The 13,229-nt window shown below is 34.4% G+C and overlaps 1 protein-coding gene across 8 annotated transcripts in view; it reads right to left on the bottom strand.

The window, feature by feature from the left end:
- The window catches only part of DCAF6 (DDB1 and CUL4 associated factor 6), a 110,658-nt gene that overhangs the window by 68,499 nt on the left and 28,930 nt on the right, over positions 1 to 13,229 (bottom strand). For all 8 annotated transcript variants that reach the window (XM_079106577.1, XM_079106575.1, XM_079106580.1 and 5 more), the window contains 4 exons: positions 9,890 to 10,075; positions 5,917 to 6,030; positions 2,840 to 2,975; positions 551 to 765 (listed from right to left, as the gene is read on the bottom strand). In XM_079106577.1, the coding sequence (XP_078962703.1) occupies positions 551 to 765; positions 2,840 to 2,975; positions 5,917 to 6,030; positions 9,890 to 10,075 (651 nt within the window). The remainder of the gene's footprint in view (positions 1 to 550; positions 766 to 2,839; positions 2,976 to 5,916; positions 6,031 to 9,889; positions 10,076 to 13,229) is intronic.

Consider the following 13,229-nt stretch of genomic DNA (forward strand, 5'->3'; position numbering starts at 1 on the left):
CATTTCCTATTATTTTAACTGCCTTTTCTTCAAGTGTTAGAACTACTGATCTTTGTTGCTGTTGTTGTACATCTACAAAGCTAGAAAAACATTTTGCTAGTATTTTTCCCCCTTTCTTTTTTTTAACAATACTAGGGAATGAACCCAAGAGCATTCTACCACTGAGCTACAATCCCAGCCCTTTTTGTTTTTATTTTGAGAAAGAGTCTCAATAAGCTGTCCAGGCTACTTCCTACTCCCAAGTCACCGGAAAGACAGGTATACAAGCAACACCCTTCCTGGCTTAAATATTTTCTTTATAAAAAAAGATATCATAATACTTTCCTCCAGAGTTGCCTTCTCATTCATTAGCCCCTGTTCTTTCAGGTAGGTTTTCTGTCCTTGTTGCCTAAACCAGATGCACCTTGTAAGTGATCCATGTATGTACATATGTATGTATGTATGTATGTATGTATGTGTGTGTGTGTATGTATTTGGCCTTCGGGCCCCAGAAATCACTAAATTAATACTTTCTTAATTGAATAAAGATTATGGTTTTGAAGAAACCTACCTCTTCACGTCTCTCTTCTGCAGAAGGAGTTTTAAGTTCTCGTGCTGTATCATCTTTTGGGTCAAAAAGATATATGTAGTCTGAAGAATAACTAACAAGAATCTCTTGACCATCTTCACTGTAACACAGAGATGTCACTCGGCAGGACTTATTATTAAGATGGGAAGGGATAAAACGGGCAACCATTCCAGTAGTCCCTCGACCTGCATAATTCCCTAAGTAAGAAAAGTGGGTGTTATCTAAAACAATTTTTTTTCTTAAAGAAAAACATTCTTAAAATTCTTTACCTGAATTATGGAGTATGTGATTTACTGTAGCAATATAAATCTAAATTATCACATTCAATATCTAGGTTTATTCTTCAAGAGTTCATAACAAAAAAGACTACCATAAAGATAATGTATCTATGAAAAAATTAATGCTTTGCTTAAAGATCAGTTATTTAATAAATTTGTTACACTAAGTCATCTTCCAATATTCCCCTCAAACTAAAATAATATAATTTCTACGGCAGGAAAATTACTTTCCTATAATAGCATATTAAGTAGCCTATGATTCCATTTTTAACAACTCTAGTAGCCTTTAATATAATTCAGTATAACAGGGAGGTACAACTGGTACTTTGTGTCCTAGAGGTCCAGTAACACTTAATTCTAAATCTCTAACAAAGTTGTGTAATCCTGCACAAAGAAGTGCTGTCCTATTCAAAACTGTCAGTTGTTTCCCATCTGTTAAGAACAATAATTAAGCCTATGATTTCATATTCCATTACTACTATGCCTACCCACACTGACAGGACTTCTCAATCACAGTTCAAAAAAGGAAAGATCTCATCTAGGGTTCCCATTTCCATAATCTATGTCCACCGATACTGACATTATTGGGCTGACACAGTCTCACTGCCACCAAAACCTGTCAACATGAAACTTCTCCTTATGGGGTACATTCATCTTCCGTGAGTATTTAATGGAGCCAACAAACAAACAAACCCAAATAAATCTGCCCATGATGTCAAAACAATCAATCAATCAAAACAAAAACAAAAAAATGACATTGTTGGTTTTAAGGACATCTTAATTTAATTAAGGACATCTTAATTTTTCACAATATAAAACGTGAATATATATGTATGTGTGTATTTGATACTCATGTTTATGTGTATACATGCTTAGGAGTAATTGTGGCCTTCATTGAGAAAAATGCTAATGGAAATTAACTTTCAATTATTCATGCCAGAAGTGGTCTGATCTCATGCTGGTTGAAGAGAAAAAGAACAGGATTAAATCAGGTTCAAACCCAATACTGCAGCATCACTAACAGTACTTTAAACTAAGTAGGCAAAACTATATGCTATCCAATAATAAATACCCAACTCACTCATCTTTCTTTTATACAACCATGTTTACCATTATCCTCTTGACCAAAAAACAGCAGTCCCCCTAAAATTCATGTTTACCCAGAACCTCAGAATATGATCTTATTTGGAAACAGGGTTCTAGCTGATGTGATTAGATGAGATGAAATCATACTGGATTAGATAGACCCTAAATTCAATATGTCATAAGAAGAGGGAAACCTGGACAGAGCAGAGAATAGCATATAAAGATGGAAACTTAAGACTGAAGTAATATACCCGACAAACTAAGCAATACCAAGAACTGGCGTCAACCACCAGAATCTAGGAAGAAGAGGCATCAATAGATTTTTCCTCAGTCTCCAGCAGAAAACAAACCTGAGACATCTTGACTCAATGTCCAGCTTCCAAAAATGTAACAGAATAAATTTCTTTTGAAAAACTCATTTTGTGGTTACTTATTATGGCATTTTTGGGAAAATAATACACCAAGTGTTAGGATATCTTTTATTCTATTCTTTTTTTTTTTTTTTTTTTTTTTTTGGTACTGGGGAATGAACTCAGGAGCACTGGACCACTGAGCCACATTCTCAGTCCTGTTTTGTGTTTTATTTAGAGATAGGGTCTCACTGAGTTGCTTAGTGCCTTGCTTTTGCTAAGGCTGGCTTTGAACTCGAGATCTTCCTGCCTCAGCCTCCTGAGTCACTGGAGTTACAGGCGTGCCACACTGTACCTGGCTAGGATATTTTTTAAATGACAAGCTAAAAGTATCATCCCAACAGGGTCTTAAAAACTTGATGATATACTTTATTTTAAATACAATAATGTATATTATTTATTTCTTAAAAATTTATAACAAAAAAAATTTTTAATGGAAAATGTCAAAGATTTGTTCTTTGAACTGACAGTCCCATATATTCTTATTATCCCCCTACCTGTGGCTCTTGTGCCCAGCATTCGTCGATCATATATTCGTACTGAGCTATCAGAACAACCAACAGCAAGATAATATGGCACTGGTGGACAAATAGCTACAGATGTGGCAGCACGTCGACAGTTAATTAAAATGTCCTAAAAAGGAGAAGACAATAACCAATACATACAGCTGTACAGTAACAATGATACCATATTTAAAACATTTTTCCCTTAAATAAGAAAAGAACCTTCCTCAGAAATTTTAATAAAGCCAGCAAAGCAGAAAGGGGAAAATGACAGCATATGATTTTCTTTTAATGTGCTTCTTAGGTTTCTGTTAAAATTACTTCTAAAACATTCATCTGATATGAAACCAAAAGAAATATACTGTCAGTATTCCTTTTTAACAATCTATCAATCTAAAAACCCTGTTTTTCTTTAGTTTGACAATCCAAAAACTGACTTCCACAATATTGTAGAAACAATCAAAATAGTAACACATAGAAACTATAAACTTAGATTTTAAAAAACTATCAATATTTGAGTAATACAAAATGAATTCTGAAGAGGGCTAATTAAAATTAGCCCAAATATACAAAACCCTAAACAATGACATCAGGTCATCATCTGCTACAAAGAGAATAATTCAAGAAATGTACATTACTACAATTTAAACCCTCTTTTCAAAATTTAGCTATATTTCATATGATAAAAACAAAGTATTTATCTGAAGTACCTGCTAAACATTCTTTTACTCATGAACAACAAACCTCTTTAGAAATGTAAAATATTCATACACTTCTACCTGAGTAATGGATGGCAAAGTCATTAATACCATTAGAAATGCCTTAACCGATTGGTCCACTTGACAGTAAAAGTGGAAGTCTGATCTGCCTTTGTCTGATAAGTATTCATAATTACATGATACACATAATATTTTAAATATAACTAACTGCTAACAAAATACAACAAAATACTCTGAACTGATTTTAAATTTCTATAGTTCTCTTAAGTGGTAAAATCTTTTCTCCATACCAGTTGATAAACAAAGTGGCACATGAACACTTACAAACCCCTCAACAGACAGATCTTACTATAAAGTAACTACTTATATCTATAGATGAAGTAGAAACTATAAGTGATACCACTTGGGCTGGGGGTATAGCTCAGTGGTAGAGCACTTGCCTAGCATGTGTGAGGCTTGCCTAGCACTAGATTCCATCCTTGGCACCACATAAAAATAAATAAATATTTATTTTAGATTTATTTTTATTGCAAACAAATGGGATACATGTTGTTTCTGTTTGTACATGGAGTAACAGCATACCATTTGCGTAATCATACATTTACATAGGGTAATGATGTTTGATTCATTCCATTAAAATAAATAATTATTATAAAGGTATTGTGTCCATCTATAACTAAAAAAAAAATAAGTGCTATCACCTTAAAAACATGTGGATAAGGTATATACTATTTTGGCTAATAACTCTAACTCTTCATTCTATTCAGGATAGTCACACTTTTAAGTTAATTTACCTTATACTTTATCTATTAACATCAGAATCTTACTATTACACAGAATAGATTTACCAGTCCTCATAATTCTAAGTTGTCAGTAGTTAATTCCTCTAGTTATTCTTATTTCAAGAAAGCCTGGTTTAGAAAAGCACAACTAAATCCTCCTATAATAAAGTTTAAAAGAACTCGGAAGAATAGATTTTAGTACCAATCACTTTCCTAAGAAACAGGTATTGAAAATGCTCCCAATAGCCTGATATGTTAGGTTGATTTCTGCCTCCAGTTCCAATGGCTTCCTATTTGCTTATGTATGTGTATACATATATATATATTCATGTTTATATATAAAACATAAAAACTGATTAAAATTTGTATCTTTAAGATTTTTTTCAATTTCTACTTTTTGTTTTCTATTCTCTTTCTCAAATATATAACAACCATTTCATTCCTGAACCATGTTAACTATGGTAACTTGTTCAGTTAGCAGACAATTGAATTACTAGTAATTCTTGTTTTTTGTTTTTGTTATCTTTCAGTAAAAAGAAACTGAGTAATGCTTTTTATTTTCATTTACTACTCCAAATCATCTAAGGCTGGGGATGTGGCTCAGTAGTAGAATACTTGGCTACCATGAACAAGGCCCAGGGTTAAGATTCCCAGTACTGGAGGGGAACAAAAGGCACAAGAAAAAGCTACAAGGGCTGGGGAGACAGCTCAGCTGGTAGAGTGCTTGCCTCGCAATCACAAGGCCCTGAGCTCAATCCCCAGTACAGGGAAAAAAAAAAAAAAAAAAAAAAAAAAGAAAAAGCTACAGTGCTCTAACTACTGCATAGCAGATAACAACACTTGGAGTCAACAGTGCGGTCAAAAGACTGAAAGACTGCTCAGAGATTTTGTAAGTTTCAAGTAGTACTGAAAAGTCAAATATCGAAAATAAAACTGTATCTTTAGAGAAGTGAGCTAAAACTTGAGTGATCATGTTGACAGACTTTTTTTCTTTCAAAAAAATAACATATAATTCTTGTTTTAAAGATGGGGGGAAAAGATACTGAACTTACATAAACTTTTATCAGTGCTATTTTGATCAGTCAAAATGGTCTCCATAAGTAAATGAGATATATTGACAAATTCCCCAGGTTTTTATACTAGAGTATATACTAAGCAATTACACAAATTTTCAGAGATTTTTATATGCACATATAGGTGCTTAACCACTGAGAAACATTTGCAACCATTTTTATTTTTTTATTTTGTGACAGGGTCTTGCTTATACCTAGGGCCTTGCTAAGTTTCTGAGGCTGGCTTTGGACCGTTGATCCTCCTGTCAGCCTCCCAAGCTGCTGTGATTACAGGCATTCCCAACAATGCCCAGTTAACAGATGAATTTAAAAATACAGTTAAAATATAAGTTCTTCAACTTCATTAAAATACCTTAATTTAAGAAATTTTATGACTGAAGATGTTAGCAAAATTATTTTTTAAAGTTCACCTAGAATCACCCAAAGATAAATAATTGTGCAAATGTAATTATAACCATAACTTTTCTGTATCATTTGTACGGAAACTGGATTCTTACATCTTTGCAATCTTCTTTTGTGCAGCTAGTTTTGATGCGTGTGTCAAACCACCTAACAGTTCCATCTTCACCACAAGAGAGGAAGGTGTAAGGGTCATTGGGTACAGTCATGATCTGAAGACAGAAACAATAATACAAAAAACATATTGAACACTGAAGTAGGTGGATTCAAAACACACTATTATTTCATAAAACATTAAGTTAAAAGCAACAAAATCCATCCATTTTAATTACTTATGACATACCTACACCATGAATACAATACAAACAGATGGAGAAACATCAGAATTGAATGAAATATTTTGATATTACAATAACTTCAGAAAGTTAATATTATGAACTTTTATTAACATTTTGATAAGACTTTCCTGCTCCAAAAAGATTCTCTACTAGCTAATTTGTTCAAATGATTCCAAAACTAATTTTTATCACTTTTTTGTAATAAATCTATCATTGTATTATAAGTATGTGATAAAATGTTCTTCTCTGATGCTAAAAAATTACTGTGGAATACTGAAATGATTAAAGCTGATAAACTGAACTCTTAAATGGTGGTGACAATCACACAATAAATATGTGATGGCACTGCACTGTACACTAAAAAATGGCTGAAATGGAGAATTTTATATTACATATATTTTATCACAATAGAAACATTTTTAAAGAATTAGAACATTTTAGATGTTCCTGTAACCACTTCTAGTTTAGCAATGACAATAATGTAAGTTAATGTCCTCTGTGAGGTCTACTGAAGAAAATTCCCCTTTCCTTCTATCCCTAGAAATATATACTACCAATCTTGGGTTTTTAGCATTCCCATATATGGAAGATATTTTTCTGTTTTAAACACTGTATACACAAAAAAGAGCTATACTCGTGAATGCATCGAAAATACAAATTAGCACCATTTAGAAATACTACAGCACCAATACATACCACCAGAATGGCCAAAATGAAAGAGATAGATAATACATACAGAGTATTGATGTATATGTGGAAAAATCAGAAAAATCACATTGTCAATGGAAGTATAAAAGGGTACAGAAACACACACCAAGACACACATGCATGCACGCACACACACAATGGAAAACCATGTGTCAATATCAATTAAAGTTGATCATATGCCTCTCCTGTAATCTAGGAATTCCAATAAAAATAAATGTCTGTACAGAGCCTCCTAAAGAGTTGCACTAGAATGTTCACAGTAACACTATTCAAATTACTCAAAACACATGAAGCAAACTGAATCATCCAACAACAGAGTGGGAATACTAAGTAAAATCTACTTTTAAAATAAAATACCAAATAAGCAATAAAAATGAACAAATCGTTACTATTATCACCAACATGGATGAATCTCAAGGCCTTGTGAAGGAAGTCAAATACAAAAACAACAGTTTCAAAAACAAAACAAAACAAAACAAAAACAGAGCCAGAGACAGGATGTGGATCAGTGGTAGATGGCTTGCACACCATCACCATGCATAATATCCCGGGTGCATCAAAAGAGAAAAAAGAAAAAGACCAAACACTGAACAAAGAATGAGAAAGAGAGAAAGAAAGAATAATAATATTTATATAAAGATCAAAACCAAACACAAAGGTGTTGGAAAAACATAAAATTTTAGAGTTTTAGAAGTCAGGATGAGGGGGCTTCTGTTATGCTACATGTTCTACAGTTCTAGGTGACAGTTACATGAATAGATTTGTTTTGTGATAATTCAAATTCATTGAGGAATACATTTAGGATTTATGTATCTTTCCCAAATGTGTTTTTAATTCCATAAAAAACTGAATAAAGGGTGGAAAAAGGTCTAATATGCAGTTAATCAAAATTCCAGCAGAAAAGATATAGAATGATGAAGTAATGACCAAAGACTTATTATTGACTACAAATGCCCCACATGATACAAGATGCCAGTTTATGACACCGAGAACATCAATAAATCCCGAGTATGGGAAATAAAAAAGAAATCCATACCTAGACACACTGTTGTGACATAAAAAATAAAAACTATCAAAAAAACTTGAAAGTAGTGAAAGAAAAAAGAGATTACCTATAAATGAAGCATAATTAGATTGATGGCTAACTCTGTGACCTCAACAATTAAACTCAGAACACAAGGGATACCACCTGAAATAGAATCGTCATCAAACAAAGGCTTTACTCAGCAAAGTTACCTTTCAAGAGCTGGTACTGGGGGAGCAGGGGAAGGGACGACATTTTCCCACAAATAGGAAAGAAAAGGGAAATTAAAATTGTTGTTTATCAACAAAGTACCATTAAAGGAACTGCCAAACAATGTACTTTAAAGACCAAACGGATCAGGAATGATGAGTGAAAGGTATTTACCCTATAAATATATAGGTAAATCTAAACACTGAGTATTAAACAGTGATATTATCTAATTCTTGAAAGAAAAAAATATAACGAAGTTCTGAACAATATAATCATATAAAATTAGGCAAGAGATGTTTTAAAGTCTTCATTTAGAAGTATGAAGAGACTTTGTCAAATATTCCTGTGAAACCAAATTAGGTAATCACAGAATAAAAGACACAAATGTCCACCTTCCAAGCAAGTAGCCAAACAAAATAAAAGAAAGACCTCCAAGCACTTTGAAGCATGGACAAGAAAAGGAGATGGCATGAATAGTGGCAAATATTTTAAACAATAAAACACACAGGGTGGGGGTGTGGCTCAGTGGTAGAACACTTGCCTAGCACATGCAAGGCCCCGGGTTCAAGTCCCAGCCCCACAAAAACAAACAAACAAAAAACCCCAAACAGAATAACACATAAATAGACCCAAATGTATCAACACTCACAGTAATTTTAAGTTGACTAAAATTTCCAAGAAAAGGTCAAAATTTGAGAATGGTTAAGAAACAAAATCCAGTTATGTTACTCATATAAGCAGACACCAAAACATAACACCATAACATAACATAAGATGGAAAATAATTACCAGGTTACCACAAATAAGAAATCAAACTTGCTATTATGAAATTAGAGGCAAACATTTTAAAAAGAGCACTTGGTACTATGAAAAATATTTCTGAACTAAAATAAGAAGTATAACTGTGTCATAAATTCACTCCACCTCATTCAATTCAGCTCAAGGTTTGAGCTTATAAATAGATATTCTACAAATCTCTCTCTTTTTCTTTTTTGGTCTACTAGTATTCCATCTAATGTGAAAATCTGATAAATGCTATGATCTGGGTATGGTTGTCTGAATTCCAATATTTCATATATTTCAATGTAATCCTTACTCTGAGTAGTAAGAGGGTAGAAATTTGGTTCCGACCACGGCTGTCAGAGGTAGCGCCTTGGAGAGGTATAAATGGGATAAGACGAGGCCATTAAGATGCAGCCCCTGACTGAATCCTGGTGGTTTTATAAGACCAGAAGACACAAGTACACACACACACACACACACACACGTTTATGCAGGTGTTTTCTGTCTCTTGCCAGAAATGTTCTGCAATGCCTCAGAACTCTGCCAGAAAGGCAGCACCTCCAAATCTACAACCGTGAGTCAAAATAAATTTCTTTCCTTTATAATTTGCCCAGTCTGTGGTACTGTTATTAGCAACAGAAACAAACATATACAGTAAGCATGCTAGCAATGACTTTATGCAAGCACATGATAGAAGTATTCAAGAAGTTAAAACCTAGTACAGAGCCATGTGGCACAGTAACAGGCATCCTTGCAGGGCTAACATCTGTCTTCTCAAAGTACGTTTGCTCAAGCAATTGCAAACCATCTAATAAGACTCTTACTTACATCTTTATTTCTTAACTTTATCCACAAGTCTATCAAGATAAATTCTCTCAAATGCTTTGCTAAAATCTAATCTGTCATGAATGTGTATATATACATACATCATATATACACCCACACACACACACATTTATATAAAAACATACATTTGTAGACAGAATAGATACAATCCTAACACTGTACCTCATATGTAGTTCCATAATGGCACGTAAACTGGCATTGTCTGTTGGTTTCTGCATCTTGCTCAACATTCGTATAAAATATTACTCCATCTCCAGAGCAGGATACAATCTGCTTATCATTTGTGCAAGGTAAGAACTTTGCACTAAATATATTTGCTCGATGCCCTGAACGAATTGTCGTCAAAACCTAAAACATACAGAGAAAATAGTTGTAATTAATTTTTTCCTAGGAAAAAAATTCATGTTTAATATAATCATAGCCAGTAATAAATTCTCATTAACATTCTCATCTCAACAAAAGATTATCATTTAATTCCCAACTATCATAATTAGAATCAGAATCTCACATATTTTTCCGAGATGGGAAGGCTGCATATCATCAATGCAAATAGTGCCATGAAAAGCAAATGTGCATTTTCCACTTACGTGGTTTACTCACTCACTCATAAAATCTACAAGAAATAACTATTTGGAATGACTTTTGATATTGACGGGATGCTATACGATTAAGTTGTTCCCTTTTTTTAGGATAATCAAACAAACTGAATTTAAATGACTCATACTGTCAAAGTAATAAAATGGTAGAGATGAGGATGTAGCAGAAGTTCCAATTACTTAATTATACTATGAAGACCACAATTACTATAATAAAGTTCAAAATTAGCATTTTAATATTTGTAACATACCCTGCAAATAAAGGACAAATTCCCCTAGCAGTGCATAAAAATTGTGAGGAAAAATAACCAACAAGACCTGTTTTGTCTTGTTTTGTATTTAAAAAAGATGGGCAAAAGACTTAAACAAATAATCTGCGGATACACAAATAACCCTTAAAAAATATGGAAAAATACTCCTTTATTCTTAAGGGAAATGCAAATTAAAATTACACCAAGATACCAATTCTTAATCAACAGACTGGCAAAAATTCAAAAGCTTGACAACAGATGCTGTAAGTGAGCCTGTGGAAAACAGGTTCATAATCCTGGTGGTGGGGGTGCTGAATGGTACACCACCAGTGGGGAGAGGTCAAGAGACTCAAAACACTAAGTATGTGTGTACCCTCTGACCAGGCAAGTCTACTATTAGGAATTTAGCCTAATGATGTACCTCAAACAATACCAAAACAAATTATGTACACACACACACAAAGTTATTAATCATAATAGCAAAAGCAAAAGGCTGGTTGAACAAACAGGCCTATTTCCACAATGGGTAGACAATGGGAGGAATAAACCAGCAGGGCTTGGTGGGCTTGGTTATGTTCCATGGAATAAACTTATAACAATTTGAGCATCAAAAAGAGTATCATCGATAGATCAAAACCCATTGAAAAAATTAAAATCTGTAAGTCCACAGTATTTTTTAAAAGGTGACAGGGACAAAATGTTCTCTGTTTACAGAATGTTGCTCTAGTTTGAATTCTGAATGTCCTTCAAAGGCCCATGAGTGAAAGGCTTGGTCCCCAGAGTGGAGCTACTGGGAGACGGTAGACAAGTGGGGCCTTGTGGGAGAGCCTCAGTTCCCTGGGAGGGTGCCGCTGAAGAGTGCGGTGAACCCTGGTCTCTAAATCCTCTCTCAACTTCCTGGTTATGGGGTTAAGAGGCTCTGCTCTGCCACATGCTCCCACCATGTGCCAGAGGTCCAAAGCAACCAACCGTGAACAGAAACTCCAAACTCTAAGCCAAATTAAACCTTTTCTATTTATAAGTTGGTTATCTCAAGCAACTGCTCATAGTAACAGAAGCTGACCAACACAAATGTAAATTAATAAATGTAGAAGGCCATGGTTGAGGGTGTAGCTAAGTGACAATGTTGTCTATTATGTATGTGTCCCAGGGTTCAATTCCCTTCCTAATTAAAAAAATAGAAGGAATGACAATTTTTAAAACTGCTCTTTCATAAAAATTGATTCAGACAGGAATCATCAAATGAAAACTACCAGAAGACAGGCTTGGGAAAGAATATTCACACAATCTCAATAGACCACTTCATGGAGATAGCTATGAGTTTCAAAAGGTAACCCAATGGAGGGATCAAATCTAACATCACCAGTAAGAGGACAAACCAACATCATGTACCACCTGTGGGGAATTCTCAACAAAAGTATTTACTCTGAATCTACTCATGAAGATCAACCAGCCAAATCCAACTAGAAAGAGATGCTTATAAAAGAACTAGCCTGGCACTGATGCCATGAAATAGAAAAATCAATATAAGTCCTTTAAATAAGACAGATACCATGGTCTTTAAGCCTGTTGGACATACTAGGGTGGTTTACAAGTAGCTAACTATATACAAGTCACTCATACGACCATAACTCCTTAGTCTAAGGTTTTCAAGTAGCTAACTTCATGCAAGTCACTCGTGCTATAGTTCTGTAAAACATTCTCACCAATAAAGAAGGTTATATATTCTCTTTATGTGAACTCAAAAGCTAAGAGCCAATATTATAATTAAAACTCAGTATGCTGTCACATTTTATTCAATCAGATGCCATAAAGCCTCTGACTAAAACCTAGTCACTTAAAACTACTCGACTAAGGATTAGTTTCTGGGAACCCGTAAGCAAATTTTTAAGTAGATTATAGCTTGTAAGATACAACCAGAACAGCCACTCTCTAGCCTAAATAAACAAAAATTTTTCACAAGGCAGAGAGCAACAAAAATATAAAATATTTATCTTAGAAAAGATTTTAGACATGAATTGTGATTCTTAATTATGTACGATGAAAATGATTTGAAAATTTTTAAGTAACTTGGCCACAGTGATAGAAAACTAACACAAGCCTACATATACCATTTTACTAATAATAAGGCAATTAAGAAATTATCACGGAACTCCTCTTCATTCAGAGACCTAAATATTAATGAAAAAAAGCTCACTCTAAAGTAGTACCAAAAAAGACACATGGGTACAACTACTGTGCCACTTTTCAACTCACTGCCGCTCAGCTGCCATTTACCTTTCACTTTACAGACTAGGCAAGGACCTCGCCCCTAAGTGTTTCCTTTGTAGGCTGGACTAACACTTTGTCAAGAGAAGGCACTGGAAGGATGTTGCAGGGAAAGGAGTTTATTTCCTATTCCTGATGTCCTGCCCTGAGCAGGATCTGAGACGCGCACAGGTTCTCCAGTGCTAGAGACAGTGTGGAGAGCTGCAGGTGGTCCACAAGTAGCCCAGCTCCTGGATGAACTTTGCAGTACCAGCAGTGACCAGTTTCTCCGGCAATGCCATCCTCCCCAAGTCCTGGGACAGTCTAGAGCCTACTTCTCCTTCAATAGCCTTCTCCAGGGCCCTTGAGGAGGTATTCCAAACAGTTCCAAAGGGAACGCCCCTCATC

Source organism: Sciurus vulgaris (assembly GCF_902686455.1).
Source record: "Sciurus vulgaris genome assembly, chromosome: 12".
NCBI lineage: Eukaryota > Metazoa > Chordata > Mammalia > Rodentia > Sciuridae > Sciurus > Sciurus vulgaris.